General features: G+C 36.4%; 1 protein-coding gene across 2 annotated transcripts in view; it reads right to left on the reverse strand.

The window, feature by feature from the left end:
- Window positions 1-1,161: 1,161 nt before the first annotated feature.
- TFCP2 (transcription factor CP2) overlaps window positions 1,162-17,688 on the reverse strand; it is a 49,538-nt gene continuing 33,011 nt past the window's right edge. The window contains exons 3-15 of one of the 2 annotated variants that reach the window (XM_043446761.1): window positions 17,104-17,180; window positions 16,112-16,217; window positions 13,686-13,792; window positions 12,501-12,653; window positions 11,680-11,790; window positions 10,046-10,134; window positions 8,327-8,375; window positions 7,875-7,968; window positions 6,904-6,994; window positions 5,290-5,411; window positions 4,723-4,865; window positions 2,974-3,025; window positions 1,162-2,566 (exon numbers count right to left, since the gene is read on the reverse strand). In XM_043446761.1, the coding sequence (XP_043302696.1) occupies window positions 2,529-2,566; window positions 2,974-3,025; window positions 4,723-4,865; window positions 5,290-5,411; window positions 6,904-6,994; window positions 7,875-7,968; window positions 8,327-8,375; window positions 10,046-10,134; window positions 11,680-11,790; window positions 12,501-12,653; window positions 13,686-13,792; window positions 16,112-16,217; window positions 17,104-17,180 (1,232 nt within the window). In that variant the 3' untranslated portion in view covers window positions 1,162-2,528. The remainder of the gene's footprint in view (window positions 2,567-2,973; window positions 3,026-4,722; window positions 4,866-5,289; window positions 5,412-6,903; window positions 6,995-7,874; window positions 7,969-8,326; window positions 8,376-10,045; window positions 10,135-11,679; window positions 11,791-12,500; window positions 12,654-13,685; window positions 13,793-16,111; window positions 16,218-17,103; window positions 17,181-17,688) is intronic. The other variant, XM_043446762.1, reaches the window with a different exon arrangement.

Here is a 17,688-nt window from a genome sequence, read left to right on the forward strand (position 1 = left end):
AACCCTTCTCCTTCTCATGTAGCCTCACTCCAATGGAAATAGTAAACCATCTTCTTTATTTTAAATACCAACTGTCACGTGGTTAAAGAGGTAAGATCCAGCCAACTTTATTTCTTGGAAGGTATCTTAGAAATAAATGCAAAAAATTATTAGGACGTATGCTTAAATGGACTTAGCCTAAATGCCATTCATAGGGAATGGCCATTTTTCAAAAGAATGATGTCAAACTATAAATTTTAATATAGAAAGATGTTCAAGACATGTTAAACACAAAAAAGAAAACTGCAGACCATTAATACTACATGAGCCCGTCTGCATATGTGTGTGTGTTTGTGTGTGTTTGAGAGAAACTTTTTGCAGTGACTACCTCTATAGAGTGGGACTAGGACTATAAGTAGAAAAAGCTATATTTTATTATAATAGTTATTATAAGTAGAAAAAGTTATTTATTGTTGAATTTATCACTTTGTGTATCACTTTCATTATGAAAAAGCTAGTTTAAATTTTTTCATTTAATTGAAAAGATCGATAGTGAAGAAATGAAATTTTTTAAAGGAAACTGAATAATTACAATGTTCTATCACTATACCAGTTCTTACCAATTATATAGCATTGGCACTATAAATATTTTTTTGGAGCTAAAGAAAGCCTAAGAGATGTTCTAGTTAATTTGAGGATCTATGATTACAAACATATAAATTCATCTCTATATAAATCTGAGAACTACTCTTAAAAAATCCTCTAACTCCAAGTAAAAATTAGCAAGTATAAAATTTATAGTAAATATATTAATAGAATTCTGTGTATCATTTACAGTAAACAAGAGTCACAGATTCAGATTTAGAAAGGACCTTAAAAGTCCAACCCTCCCAGCCTAACATTCAGGAGGATTGGAATAAATAAATAAAAATAAAAATTAGCAGCCTGCTGGGGAGACAGCTGACTCCCTTGAGGCTGAGAACCAGTCTTAGGAACATAATACAATTAGAAATGTCCCCCCCACCAAAGAAAAAGAGAGACATCCAGTAATCAATCACTAAAAAAGTATTTTGGCCTAGTATGTCCAGCTGTCCAGGTCAATTTTAAATAAAGTCATTTGACTTAATTTTCCAGTTTCAAAATTTTCAATTTCTTTCAAATCAAAAGAAATCAAGACTATTTGCAGGCTGATTTTAATGAATAACAACAAAAAAAATCTCTGTATAAAAACATTTAAACTTTATCAAATGCTTAAAAATACACACACACACACAGATCCAAATCCAATACAGAATCTTTTGAACATTATCGTTTTTCACCTCAGCATAACATGTAGAGGGATTTCTGGGTAAAACTTTACATGTGAAAAAATGACCCATAGTCTTACACATGCACACACACAAGCGCACACAATTGCAATCAGAAGAACTAAAGCATATGGTAAGAATGTGAATGGGATGGGAATAAATTGTAAAGCTCATATAAAAGAATGCTACATGAGTAAAAGAACTTCCTATCCCAAGAGAAGATGCAGAGAGGGGAAAGAGAAAGCAGAGGTTAGTCTATCTCATTAATAAATAGTTTGAGGTTATTCAAGAATAGTGAATTTGGGGAATAACAGATAATCTCTGGTTTTCACTGCCTTAAATTCTGTGAATCTGACAACTAATGATGCTTTGAAAGTGTGTTTTCATTTTTTGTAGCTCTTGATTGGTTTGTCCCTTTAGGTGTTAATTCGTCAGTTCTTGCTCACTTTTATGTGTGATTCACCAGAAGAGCCACAGTAAGAAATGATGGCATGCACAGAGTACTGTGAGGGGGGCCGTCATGGATGACAGTGAGTAAGAGCCAGCCTGCCTGGGTTTGCACTTCATGTCACTATCTTACTAGCTGCCTGTTACTCACCAAGCTCCTCAGCCACTCTGTGCCTCCATTTCCTTATCTTCAATTAGGGATCATTATTACCTACTTCATACAGGGTTATTAAGAGGATTTAAACAAGATAATCCATTTAAAGAATTTATCACACTGCCTGGCACAACTAAATGTGTAATAAGTGTTAGCCAAAATTACTATTCGTCATCGAATTATGGGGGAATTAAAAGAAGAATTTTGTTCTTTCTTCACATTTCTCTTCCTTGATGAAGTTTTCACAGGCAAAAAAGATCGAGGATCTAGTCTTATGAATATAGATGTTTGCTTTTATGTTAGAAAAAAAATTACATGGGCTGCATACCACAGAATTTAACATCTTTCCATTAAACATCACACAATTCTCATCATCATTATGCCCTACACACACACCCTAAATGATGTGGAGTTTCTATTGATATTCAACAACAATAGAATCCAGAAATGTTAACTAAGAAACAGTTGCAGAAATGCATGTCAGGCAGAAATCTGTGTGTGCCCCAACATAGATGGCTGGGGTTCTGCCTCTGCCTCCCCCACACAGTCAGACAGGTCAGGTTCCTGCAGCCTTCAAATCTCCATTTGTGATCCCCTCCAAGAGGAGAATTTCACATAGGTGAAGGAAGCAGCAGCCACATCTACTTCAGTATGATATGATAGCTATCACTGGTTTCTGCTATAAAAAAAAAGAAAAAAGAATCATCTTTAGTCACCTCCAAAACACAGAAGGAGAAAAATACATGTGCTAGGTTCTTTAGAGAAAGAAAAAACAGGAGGACAAAGTGTAGTATATACTTATTAATTATCATAGAATACGTGTAATAAATATACACTCGAAAAACAACATTTTGCCTCAATTTCATCACTTGTCCATGGAAGGTAAAAGATGATGGCAGAAAGTCACACTTTGTCTACTCTGACAATGGCAAGAAGCCAATTCATACAGAGAAGCAATCTCTAATAATGTCACATTCTTTATCTCAAATATGGTGGTTAATATTTTCCCTCTCTCCTCAAAGAATTACTATTTAAAAAAAACCGTCAGACTCCTTCGAAAAAGGCATTTATCTTACTTTTTATTACCTTTCATTGTGTCCAGAATAAAACAGGCTTCTTCCTGAAAGTTCTGTATCATCTGAAAAAAGCAGGAAATTTTGCTGTTCATTAAAAACCTTGGTTTGCTGTATTTATTTTGCCTATGTGGCTTTTTATTATATTAGATATAAATGAAAAACAATCCTTTGTTTTGTTTTCTCTCCTGTTTAGTTTTCAAAAGCTTTAAAAGCTAAACACTCTGAAACAGCTTTCTTAAAGTTCGAGAATGCATTTTCCTGGGTTAACCCCCGGACTTTCCAAAGGGCACATAGGTCCAGACAGGCCCATATGGGAGGAATTAAACATTTATATCTGTTCTCTCCTAAAACCGCTTGAGAACCTCTTGTTTTCCTTTCTCACTTCCCTTTTCAAACTCCTTTTCCCCATTTTATAAAGTAAAGGCAAGAGTTTCACCCTCCTGAAATCTTATGGAGATGCACTGCCCTAGGCTATAAAACCCTACAGCATGCAAAAGTGTAATTGCAAATGAAAACTAGAATGACTGGGTGATACAGTCAAGGAGCCATGAAGTTTTCAATTCTTTCCTTTCATCAGACTTGAAGAGTGACCTAACCACAAATTGTCAAATGACAGATGATTCAAAACAACTTTTGATACCATCACTATGTAATTTTCGGCACATAACTCAGAAGTTAAAAAAAAAAAATCCAGCAATGCTATTATAGCAAACTTCATCTATTCCTATCTATCAATTTATGTGAATCAGATTCCACAGTACTTCTTATCTAGAGGAAAAAAACAGGATGAAATTGATGTTGAACACTATTTCATTCTAATAATCAATAGGCAGTATTTATCTATGAATTAAGTGTGTCTGGGAGAGAGGGTAAGGAATCAGGTAATCTCATCCATCACATTAATATATGCACTTTCACTGTATTGTGTTTATTTATTTATTTTTGGCCAAGTTACATGACTTGTGGTTCCTGGACCAGGGATTGAACCAGGCCTTGGCAGTGAAAGCCCGGAATCCTAACCATGAGGTCACCAGGGAACCTCCCAGATGTACTTTTAATAAATCTTTTCTTAATGTTTAACAATTACTTATCAAAATATCAAAATGTATAATACATTTATGTTGTTTTAATCAATTGTATAATTATGGTGATAATTCTATCCAGAACAAATAATTTTAAATTTTTACTGAAACAAGTTTTTGTTTCAAAGAAATATGGTAGGAAAAACGAATAAAAGACATTCAAGCATAAAAGTAGACTAGGGTAAGATGAAATTCTATGGGGGAAGTGAATGAAAATATCAGCTTAAGAAAACAAAGAAAGAAGAAAAAAGAAAAAGAAATGATATAAATATTCTGTTAAAAAGTATATTCATGTATTTTTTTAAACAGATGACAGTGGTAAAACTACTCTTGTATTCAGGTTACATGAAACATAGTTAGAAAAGTGAAGCAATCATTTCTTTTTTTTTTTTTTTTTTTGCAATCATTTCATTTTTATATGTCCTATAATATGCCCCAAAATGGGCACATTTTTTGCCACTATTTAAACTTAAAACAAAAACTTTTAAGTCAACCTAAAAATGTGCAAGGGGATACACAGTTTTAAAAAAATTATCTTAGGAGGTAAACAAACAAAAATGTTTGAAAACGTCTTGTCTTGGAAAACAGCATGCTGCCCCCATGGAACAGCTCCTGTTCCCGTCATATGCCCAGACAGATCACTGTCATCTGGTGATTCAGCTGTGCTAATAATCTACCTCATCGCTAATGAGCACATGGATGCCTGTTGGCCCCTGCTTGTAGATCTGGCTGATCTGGCAAGGGGAAATGCTGAAAAGCTGAGCAATTTTTTCTGTCAGTTCAACAGCTGTCAGTTCTTCTAGGTAGATGGCATGGTAAACTGCAAAAGGGAGAAAGCAAAGACAGTCAGCACAGAGTTTCTCTGCTCTTAAAGGCAATCTGATCACTTCAAATGCCCACTTTTTCTAAAGGACGCAGAAGCAGACTGCCTGAATGGAAATCCCAGCTCAATCACTTGCTAGCTGTGCGACCTGGGGCAAGTTACTTAACATCTCTAAGCCTCATTTTCCTCATCTAAATGTTGGGGAAGAACAATAAAATCTATTGCAATAAGGAGACACCAGTTGTAAAAAATGCTAAGAATAGTGCTTGGTGTATATTAGGAACTCAATAAACATTAGAGCAATTACCATTACTTTTAGCAAATCCTGACTCTGCTGCCTGATAAATTCCCATCACACATGCTCGTAAGTCATCTCTTCATTTTTCTTCACATCTGTCCTGGCCTGTCCAGAACGACCTACCGAAGAAAGTACCATTTGAGTCTCCATCCTCATGCTTCTGCTGGTTCTGTTGCTGTTGCTGCTGCTCCCTTAGCTGCAAGGATTCCTGACAAACATAAATGGTTAGCCTTGGGCGCACCATCCTGAGAAGGAGGAAAAAAAAAAAACTGTTAGTCACATTTCTTATGGTGAGCACATTTTACGGAAGAACCTGTGTATCTACATTAATACCATAGAGCACAGGTTGAAAACTGGCAGCCCTTGGACCAGTGCAGCTCATTTGCTCTGAATTATTACTCCTCACTGGGGTGTGTGTGTGTCTAACTGAATTCATTCCAACAGAAGGCATCATCAACCTCTGAATCTTTGGTTTTCCTTGAAAAATCCAAGGTCCTCATTCTACAAAGCAAAACCCAATCAGCTGTCCCACAGGCATGGTGCGCATGCATTCTTCAGCACACCCCAGACTTGAGTGTCACTCATTTACACGTGGCCTCTGTAGTCACTGAGTTTGTAACCTTTGATGTAAAGGTTAGAAGGATTCACTATGTATAAGCCACTATTTTCTAAGGTGCAAAGATATACCTTTTACTTAAGAGCACCAATGCCACAGACTAGAAAATCTCATTTCCCTCATTACTGTCGCCTGGTCGCTTTAGTCTTTCTTCTGTTCTTTCTTCATAGACAACCATACTGAATTACCTCTTGCTCTGATCATCTTATTCCTTCCTACTTCTAAATGCTCTGTAGATCATACATTTAAAAATGAATGATCCATTCTTTCTCAGCTAGTAATCAACCCTTGAATTTCACCTCTTTGCTTAAAAGTTTCCAACTTGATTTAATATCTCTAATAATAAACAAAAATACTTCATAATCTTATTTCATTATTGAGTCACTGATTTGGTTCTATGGCACTGACCTGTATTTTTTTTTTTCCATCAATATTACCACTACCTACTTTAAATTGTAAATCCCAAACAGAGACTGGAAATTAAGCAGACATTAATTACTCTGCTTAATTACTCTCAGGCATTACTCTTACTCGGTATTAAGCAGACATTCCATGAATTCCTGCCGAAACCTAAGAATGAGCTCTTATCTAGTAAAACTGAGTCCAGGACCTTTGTACCTGCTGTTTCTTCTGCATAGAACCTTCTTCCCTCATGACTCCAAAGCTTCCATCCTTCTCATAACTCAATTTAAATATCCCCTCCGCAGAAAGGTCTTCCCTGGCTATATTCTGAGTACTCTACAAGCTACAATCTTGTTTTTGTTTGTTTTTCTTTAAAACACTTATTACTATTCAAAATACTTATTGTATATCATCTTTCTCTCTCTCTCTCCAGAAAGCTCATCAATGTATCACCAAAGCCTAATGGCTCATAATAGGGACAATGAATATTTAATTAAATGAAAAAAGCTACCTGGAAATGCAAAATGAAGTATCATGAGGAATTTCTTGGATCAAGTACAGGAAAAGATAATTTTCATCTTTATTTGGCACACAGCTGGCATTCAAATAGAATGTTTTGACAAGATGTATTTAGCTGCACAAAGAGTATTCTGAAGAGTCCCTGAATCCAAATCCATTTGGAATCCAACCCCACTGATATTTTAACGCTAATTACATACCGGCCTTTTAATGCATTAAAAAGTCTGATTCCATCTGCAGGGCCACAGATTTGAATCACATCATCTCTAGTTAGTTTCAATAAATCTGCTCCTGGAATAAATATAAGCAAATGGGTGATAAAGGTAAAGATTCTCTTTGTTAATGACTTTTAAAATGGACTCTTACAAGGACACCTCATTACCAGTAAGCTATAGTCATAATCTTTTGCATGGGATATAAAGCCTTCCATGACCTGGCCTCTGTATCCTCTCCCTTCTCAATTCCGACCCAATTAACTTACTCATTCAACCCTATGCTTTCATCATACTGATCATGCCTAATAAGTAAGTTGTTCCTCCTGCCTAAAATATCCTTCCACTCTCTGACTAACAGACTCCTCCTCAGCCCTCAAGATTTACCTCATGCATCATGCATGTTCCCTAACTCCAGACCCTTCTCCAAATGCTTAACTTTGTCTACATTTATCTAATGCATCACAACTATTTGTTTTCCTTCTTTCAAGGTTTTATTTTGATTTGGATTTTCTTTGATACTAGATGATAACTGAACAGAAGCTATGCCTTATCTATTTATATATTCCTACCATACATGGTACATAGAAGATGCTAAATAAAAGTGGAATGTGCAAAGAAAATATAATATAGTAATATCAGGGGGGAAATTTCAGACTATGTGCAATGCTCCTTGATAAAATACTGTATGGATAATATATTTTAAAGGTATTGTATAGAATAAATATTTTAAAATTAAAATGAGTTTAAGAGGTTTTCTTTTTGAGTATTTCACAGCACAGTTGCAGCTGGTGAGAAAATCTGAAGAGTTCAATGAAATTCATTTAATCAGAAAAATGCATTAAGAGCCACCCCTCTCTCCCCCAATACACACACACAAAATAACACAGGAATATCAGGAGTTCCTAGAGTATAAAAGAAATCCCATGCTGGCAAAACAAAGGATAAGCAAATTTAACCTGAGAAGTTTGTAAAAAGCCTCGTGAACGTGGAGAAACGGTTTCGATGCAACCACTGCTGAGCCTCCTGAGGTGTGGTTGTTGGCAAGAGGTTCTGAAAAAGGGAAAGTATTTTTTTTGGTAACTAAACAGACTCAACTTTAAAAAGGTAAACACTACAACAGCCAAATCCACCCACATTCAGACAGAGTTTGCTCGGAAGCTGTTTATACATCAGGTCTTCTTTCTCTAACCATGCAAGATATCCATGAAATTCCATCTTTATCCTTCCCACTAGACCGAAAGTTCCTTAAATACAGCATAGTATCTGGTTCTTAGTCAAAATTTAATAAATGTTTGCTTAGTGAAAGAATGACTAATACTCCCTAAAAGTTGAGAATTTCTACTGAATCACACAGTCACCAAAGTATTATTAGACATCGCCAGTAACTGACATTTAACTTTGGACTTACATCTGTGACTGGAGGGGGTGGCTCTGGCTGGTGGTTTGGTGAACCATTTCTAAAGAAACATTTAAAATGAGAGGATGAGTCCATGAAACGCAGTAGGGTTTGTCGTCTCACTCTGCATCATTCTAAGTCTTAAAGCTAGAGATTTAAAGGAATTTGTACTATCTCATAAAACATTCTTAACTCTTGGATCCAACATTTCTATTATCTGTTATTTTAGCATAAAGACTTTGGGGTGGGAGGCAGTAGAAACTATGTCATTTTTTATTATTGAAGAAATTGAAAAAAATATAAAAAATCCAGTAAGTTATGACTGATTAAATTATGGCATAAACAATACTAACATGAGCTTATTAGACTATAAATTAAAAATATCAAAATATAAAAGTAATCAATATATTACTACTATGTGAAACATACAAATATATACAAATAGATACAAGAAAAATTAGAATAAAAAGTATACAATAAAATGTGATCACACTTTTATAATAAAAAACGCAATAATTATTTTTTAAAAAGCTTCAAAAATTAGTACTAATTTGTGATCCAAGGGCTATCTCCACACCCTTGAGTATTCCCTACAGTTCTTTTTGCTCAGTAGTTTGTCCCTCTTCTCTAACGCTTACTTCTTTTATGGGAGAAAAATTAGAGCCTAATATTGAACTACATGACAAAGAGAAAATTTTAGAACTCTCAAGTTTTGCATAATATTTTAAATTCTCTATAGGTAGACTGCATAATCCATAGGGTGGTAACAGATTTTTCTTTCAAAAAATATCTTTTTCTTTTTTAAAATTTTGGCCTTTGCTGCAAAATTCAAATTTAGTAATCAATTTATCTTAGGGCCTTAGTTATCTATCTACTCCTTCTGCAACTGCTATCTAGTTTTATTCTTAATTGTTAGTTACATTTTGAGTATTTTAGCTAACTATCCTTCTCCCTTTTTTTGGCTGTGCTGCATAGCCTGCAGGATCCTAGTTCCCTGCCAGGGACTGAACCCGTGCCCCCTGCATGGAAGTGTGGAGTCCCAACCACTGGACCACCAGGGAATTCTCTAAGCTACCTTAATTAAATACTTTCAGAAGCAGCATGAACATGGAGCCTAAATAAACTCAAAAGCAAACATAATCAAACTAGTCACACATTTCACAGCCTATTTCAAATTTCAATATGGCCTATGTAGAAAATGTGTTGAATGCTGGGACTAGAATACAACTTTTTTTAACTGGAGTAGGCATCTATGCCAACTTTCAAACAGATTCTAGTGTCTGTACAACTGTGTTTCAGTTCCCAATGACCATGCTATAATCAGGAAGTGAAATAACCTCAAGATAAGCAGTAAGAAGAAGGGAAAAGTCCAGAAAATCAGTCTGCAAATCACTAAACACTGACCATGATGCTATTTTCTAAGAGTGGAGAGAAGGGAATTCCCTGGAGGTCCAGAGGACTGGGTTCAATCTCTGGTTGAGGAACTAAAATCCTGTAAGTCTTGTGGCATGACCAATAAATAAATAAATAAAATAATGGGGTGGGGTGGGGGAGGCTACATAAAACTTAAGTCTCTTTTGAAGATAATCCAAACCTCAGTTAATATATAAGTCCATCAAAGACTGACCAAGTAGAAACTCTTACTGACTTGCGAAGATTTTGCTTATGGAGACATAATGAAATAATATATTTTTAGGACAAACACAAGGCAATTTCACTTTCTAGACTTACCCTTCACCAAGAGAAAAACTGCTATGGGAACTGTTGAAGCCAGGTGATGGGGAATTATTGACATATGTGATCTCAGGCCACGGAGAACACTAAAAACAAAGGACAATTTAGACGCAGAAAGTACATGACTCAAGAGTTCCACCAAAACACTGTTACTTAAATAGCCCATCTTTTTTTTTTTTTATTTCCAGGTGGTGCAGTGGTAAAGAACCCACCTATCAATGCAGGAGACACAAGAGAGCGCAGGTTCAATTCCTGGGTTGGGAAGATACTCTGGAGGAGGACATGGCAACCCACTCCAGTGTTCTCGCCTGGAAAATTCCATGGACAGAGGAGCCTGGCGGGCTACAGTCCATGAGGCTGAAGAGAGTTGGATGCGACTAGGCACGCGCGCGCAGACACACACACACACACACACACAGAGTTGGTTTACAAGGTGGTAGTAGTTTCAGGTGTATAGCAAAGTGAATCAGTTATACATATACCATATACCTACTCTATTTTTTTTTTAGATTCTTTTCCCATATAAGCCATTGAAGAGTACTGAGTAGAGTTCCCTGTGCTATACAGTAGGTCCTTATCAGTTATCTATTTTATATATAGTGGTATGTATATGTCTGGAGAAGGGCATGGCAACCCACTCTGGTATTCTTGCCTGGAGAATCCCCACGGACAGAGGATACTGGTGGGCTACAGTCCACGAGTCACAGAGAGTCAGACACAACTGAGCGACTAAGCGTAGCACTGCACGGAGTGTGTACGTCAATTCCAGTCCCCCAATTGATCCTGATCCCCTGGTAACCATAAGTGTGTTTTCCATATCTGTAACTCTATTTCTGTTTTGTAGATAAGTTCATTTGTCGAATAGCACACCTTTTTTTTTTGGCCATACCGTGCGGCATGTAGGATCTTAGTTCTCTAATCAGGTACTGAACCTGTGCCCCCTGAATTGGGAGCGTGGAGTCTTAACCACTGAAAAAGCAGAGAAGTCCCTCAAAAAGCACATCTTGGTTAGTAAATCTTAATTCCTCATAAGTCCTCACAACTAAGAGGACAAATAAGTTTTGATCAGACTAGAACTGATGTTTCTTTTATTTTTTTTAAATTGAAATATAACTGACAAATATTTACAATATTAGTTTTAGGTACACAACATAATGATAATATGTATACAGTTGACCCTTGAGCAACATAGCTGTTAGGGGGTACCATCTCCTTCTCTACAGTCAAAAATCTGGGTGTAACCTGATAGTCATTCCCCTGTATCTGCACCCCTATATTCAACTGCAAACCATGTAGTACTGTAGTCCACAGTTGTCTGCGTATTCAGTCATGTTTCACTCTTCACAACCTGATGGACTGTAGTCATTTCCTCCTCCGGGGGAATCTTCCCGACCCAGGGATTGAACCCAAGTCTCTTGCATCAGCAGGCGGATTCTTTACTACTGTGTCACCAGGGAAGCCCTAGTATTAATACATATTTAGCAGGGAAAAAAAAAATCTATGTATAAATAGACCCATGCCGTTCAAACCTGTGTTGTTCAAGGGTCAATAGTATATTACAAAATAACTGGATATTTCTTTTAAGAGTAAAAAGTTCTGATTGAAACTGTCACCCAAAGAAATCCTGTTACCTCTGTGAGTATAGTCGTCTCATAGGAAGGCTGATATTTCTCCTTCTCATGAGGTGTTCGTTTCTCCATTTTCTCCCTATCTGTTTTTTGCTTTCTGTCTGCACCTTTGGGCTGAAAGGAGAAATATTCCATTTTAAACTCAAGTACTCACCCTTCGATTCAACATTACTTCTACAAACTTAGAATAATCACTTGTGAAACAAAAAGGTATATATACAATGAGGTAAAGACAAGATCCATCATTAAATCTAAGCCTGAAAATGGGATATTTAAATGTGTAATGGAATTGAAGGTGAGTAAGAGATCTGTAGCTTCAGACATGGAAAAATCTCTAAAGCACATAGTTATGAAAAAAGCAAGCTTCAAAACAATTCATACAATTCTGTTTATGTTTCAAAGAAAGGAAAATACGTGTATATCTATGTACATATGTACATAAGAGCACAGAAGCGAATTAAAATACATATGAAATTATTGACACTGGTTACCTCTGAGGAGAGGTTGGGGGGGTCAGGGTAAGAGTGGTAAAGGGGGACTTCATGTCATGCTCCAAATACTTTCATATTAATGAATCTTGCAATGAGAAGATATTTATCCATATGATATCCCTACGATTCCTTTCCCAAGTTCCCCTTCTCCCACCATCCCTATTTAAACTTCTTTACTGGGCAGCTCAGTACTTATTTCACTAACTCTAATTAAGGCTGGGGGCTTTCATAGTTTTTGAAAAGAGACAAGCTGACTCTCTCACTTGGTGGCCAATGTTGCAAATGAAAGACAAGGAAAAAAAGTCCAAGGACCAGCGCAAAGCCCAGGAATACCTTGAAGACTTTGATCTGGCAGCTGGCTGAGTGTAAGTGCTCAGTATACTCCCCGTTCTCATTCTCCTTGAAGGTATCAATTTGTACTCGAAATGGCACTCCCTTCTCACCACCATGTTTCCTCATGGTGAACTCTGTGCTAATACAATGCACCTGAAAAGAACACACCATCCAGCCAGGTTTCAGTACTGTTAGGAGCCAAACCAGTCAGCAACATTTTAGGGCAACAGCAAAACCTTTAAACACCTACAAAAACAAAACTTATACTCTCTTTCTGATCATGAAGAATTTATACTCTCATGAGGAAATGAGGAAAACTTCAATGATTTACAAATGCAAACAAAGTAAATGTACAGCTCTAATGTTAACAAAAAGCTTCTCTGAGGAATTCATTAATTATTTCAGAAAAGACAGAGTTAACATAAAAGAGAAATGGTTTCTGTTAACGAAACTCTCCTGAAATTTATGGTAGATTTTAGAAAACAGAGGCATCATCCATGCTGGGAGAATAGTAAATATGAAAGCTCATGAGCAATAGGAAGAAAACTGTTTGCTAGGCTACTGCATAAAGTCCAAGATCTTAATAAATCTTCACAGTGGAGCCCTGGTTGACCAAATACTAGCCTGGGTAAGTTATTACCAGTAAGTTATTACCCAGTAAGTTATTAACTTATCTAAGACTCAAGGAATATTCTTACTCCACAGGATTCTTGTTGAAAGTCTTAAAATGATGGGTAAAAAGTGTTAACACAGTGACTATCTGATGAGAAGCACTCAATAAACTACTGGCTATCATTACAAATAAGAGTTTTCAGGCAGTCTACCCAAAGGACATAATCAGATATGCAAATCAAATTCTAACTATGAAGATGTTCAAAATAACTTCTTTGGTAGTACTGAAAAATGAGGACAATCTCAATGCTAGACAACTGTTATGTAAGTTTATCTCAAGAATAAAATATTATGCAGGCATTAGCAAGTATTTTTGAGAGAAACAAACAAACTGGGAAGAGCAACTCAGAAACTCCTCTTTGCTTTTACATGTTGAGAAGTCTGCACTTGTTTAGAAGTTTACAGGTTGCAACCCTGGAAAGATTTCAAATTCAATACGTTTTTATCCTTTAAGGACCAAACTGGCGGTAAGGTATCCTTTTTAAAACTGGAGCCCTGTCCACAGTGTCTTACCTGAATAAACACAGACGTCCTTTTCGCAGGGTCCCACAGGAACTCCACTGTGTTTAGTTGGTTTGGGTTAGCCCTAGGATCGATTATACCCACAGACATTGGGATATCTGAGAAATAAATGGTGATCATTGAACAATTCTGGGTGCTACTGGGTTTAAATAAGAAAGCACTGATTCTTCTATCATTGGTCCCAAATTACCAAGATACCCTAATACCTCTTTTCTTTTTTTGCCAAAAAAGAGTTCAATTAGAGCTAAAATTGATCTAAGTACTTTCCTTCTGAGCATCTCTTTTCCACTTTAAAAAGTTTTTAAAATAAGACAATTTATGAGTAGTTTCTTTTTAATTTGCCAGAATTCTACTTAAAGATAAATTTAGTCTATGCACTGGCTCTAGTGTCATGAAAAATTTAATTTACAGTCCGCTTCACTTACAGTTTTAAGGACAGTGTTACTGCTAGAGAAAAACTCTAGTAAGAGGATTGTTATAGAAGGATAAAGCAGAGTGTCCGAATAAAGACAGAAATCACTGCATCACAAATATAAATGGGTAAATTTAACATAACAGTTGGTTGATGTTGACTCATGAAGTCATCAAAGAATCCTGTAATATAATGACACAACTTATACTCAAGAGGGGAGGAAAATGAATGGACTTTAGAACTTTACTTTCTGTTCCATATGGCATATATTTAAATATTATTCCCTGACTGCTATTAATAATTCAAATTGAGGGATAAGGCCAGCTAATATTTGTTATTATAACTATGCTATAACTTCTCTACTGTTTTAATATCAATGATTCAAACAACAAAGCATTAAGTGGGTCCCACTCCACACTATTAGCTGTGTTGGACTTATCCTAAAGTCAGTTTATCAAATGGATATCAAGATATCTGTAGGAGAACCAGTGTTTTCTCAGATAAAATTAGTAATACTTAGGTCTGTTTAGCAACTATGTTTACCAATAGGAGATAATAACCAATAAGAGATCAAGGACAGATGCCAGAACTAAAAGTATATTCATGAAGAGAGGCTAACACTGTAGAGTTTGGATGTATATATGTGTGTGTGTGTGTATGTGTATGTGTGTGTATCACATCTTCTTTATCCATTTAACTGTTGATGGACACTTAGGTTGTACACACATCTTGACAACTGTAAATAATGCTGCTAGCATATTAAAAAGCAGAGCCAACAAAGGTCCGTCTAGTCAAGGCTATGGTTTTTCCAGTGGTCATGTATAGATGTGAGAGTTGGACTGTGAAGAAATCTGAGTGCCAAAAAATTGATGCTTTTGAACTGTAGTGTTGGAGAAGACTCTTGAGAGTCCCTTGGACTGCAAGGAGATCCAACCAGTCCATCCTAAAGATCAGTCCTGGGTGTTCATTGGAAGGACTGATGCTGAAGCTGAAACTCCAGTACTGCGGCCACCTCATGTGAAGAGTTGACTCACTGGAAAAGACCCTGATGCTGGGAGGGATTAGGGGCAGGAGGAGAAGGGGACGACAGAGGATGAGATGGCTGGATGGCATCACCGACTCGATAGACATGAGTCTGAGTAAACTCCGGGAGTTGGTGATGGACAGGGAGGCCTGGCGTGCTGCGTTTCATGGGGTCACAAAGAGTCCAACTTAACTGAACTGAACTGATGAACAGTTGAGGTGCATGTATCTTTTTGAATTGGTGTTTTTGTTTCTTTTGGATACATACCCAGGAGTGGAAATGTTAGGTCATATGATAGTTCTATTTTTAGCTTTCTGAGAAACCTCCATACTGTTTTCCACAGTGGCTATACCAACTGAATTTCCACAACAGTGTATAAGGGTTCCCAAAGAGAAGGAAACTGTAACGCATGCTACTATATGTATGAATCTTGAGGGTTATGTTAACTGAAATAACCCAGTCACAAAAAGACAAATACTGAATGATTTCATTTATATGAAGCACCTATAGCAGTTAAATTCATACAGATAAAAAGTGGAATGGTGGTTACCAGGGGCTGGGGAGAGGAAGGAATGGGAAATTGTTGTTTCACGGATATAGAGTTTCAGTTTCGTGAGATGAAAAAAATTATAGAGATGGATGGTAGTGATGGTTTGTGCAACAATGTGCATGTACTTAATGCAACTGAATTATATACTTAAGAATGGTTAAAATGGTAAATTTTATATATATTTTACCACAACTAAATTAAAAAATAAAAACAAAAATCACTCTTTAGTAATGGATGCAGTTGTTACAGAACTGAAGTGTCTACACTTTCAACTTGAATTTTGGAATCATTATACCAGTGATATTTTATGCTTAGTTCATGTTAATTGAGCCCCTGGAGCATTTTGAGTCAAGGCAAATGTCAAGTAAAGAAAACCAATTCACAGACCATAGTTACAGGCATTTCCTAAGTAATGGATTCTCTTAACTTACCTATGTCAAGAATTCTATCTCCAGGTCGGTTCCACCTCCAGCCCTCCAGCTGCTGATGTTCTGTGTACTGTAGACGTCTGTCATGGAACACAACACGGAATATACTCTAAAAGGAAACAACAAAATCAAATGATAACAGGAACCCTTAAAAATCAGTACTGACAAAGAAAACTAGCAGGAGTCACCCCCAGTTGGCTTCTAGACACAACCTAAAATTATTTCTCTTGAGACCTGTTTTACTTTAAAACCCATACCATTCTATATTTCCAGGCAAACTTTATAATTGCTCAAATATAATCTTCATAGTTAACTAGTACCATAATTAAAACTTGGCTTTACATTAGCCCTGACTGGTCACTAGGCATAAAGAACTCCCACCGGAAGCATTACTACATGTGTCTACTGCTACCACGTAATGTCTGGCTCAGTTCTTTAGATGTATGTGAAATTCTTACCAAGTCCCTTGCTTGCTAACCCACCATACAACCTGTAAACGAGGGTAGGTAAGGGCTACTTCCATCAACTTTCCTTTTGTTACTCTTATATTGTGGAGATGCGTGTTAACATCTCTCTCATCATCTTCTACAGCAGCTGACCAAACTCCTCCATCTCAATTATACTGTGAATTCATTACTATCAGTCCAGACTAAGAAAACTGCTATTCATCAACAGTAGCTCCTGGTTTCCTTGCTACTAGACCAAGTATCCAAAGACACACTGGAACTTCTCTAAAGACCTCAAGGAGGCTACTTTATTCCACCCAAAAAGAACTTCACTGAGTCATAAGACTTTCCAGGCCTGGTATGGTAAGTTTTCTCTTTCGACAGCTCTGAAAAATCCAGGTGAATAGGTGGGTTCATTCTGCCCCCTAAGAAATAACACAGCAGTTTACCACTCTGCCAACACACTATAGTAGGTGAGAGATTACCACCAAGCCCCTTAGAAAAGAAAAAATATTAATCCAAAAAGGGTCAGTTCTTGTTTTCATTTACCTTCACCAACTTGCCATTAATTTCTGGAAGTTCTCCAAGTTTCCTATTGTCTAGCATTCGGATTTCATAAGACTGTCCTAGAAGAAAAAAGTAACTATATATTATATTTATCATAGGTTAACTTCTCAAGATTCAAAAAGAATAAAATTCAGTTGTCTGAATACACAAGAGTGTAACAGTATTAGTATTAGTAACAACTATAATCCTTTACTATATGCTAGGCACAATGCTAAATGTTTGTCATAAATTATATCATTTAATTGATACAACTCTCTAAGGTATTAACAATTTCAGTTTCACATATAAGGAAACTGAAATGCAGAGTTTAATCAACTTGTCCAAGGTCACACAACTGGTAAATGAGAGAGCTGGATCCAGTAATACTTCTCAGACAGTAACAAACAGGGATGTTCAGGGAACAGGGATTAGAAAAAGGGAGATTGGAACTAAAAATGGGCAGGCAGAGGAAAGAAACTGGTAATGTTTATCAAATACAACACTGAAACTCAAATTTCTAAAGTAAGTTTTTTTTTTTTTTTAAAGTAAGTTTTTTACTTTAACAGGTCACACTAGAAAGGTATAGTT

The sequence above is a fragment of the Cervus canadensis genome, chromosome 25 (genome assembly GCF_019320065.1).
Source record: "Cervus canadensis isolate Bull #8, Minnesota chromosome 25, ASM1932006v1, whole genome shotgun sequence".
Classification (NCBI taxonomy): Eukaryota; Metazoa; Chordata; class Mammalia; order Artiodactyla; family Cervidae; genus Cervus; species Cervus canadensis.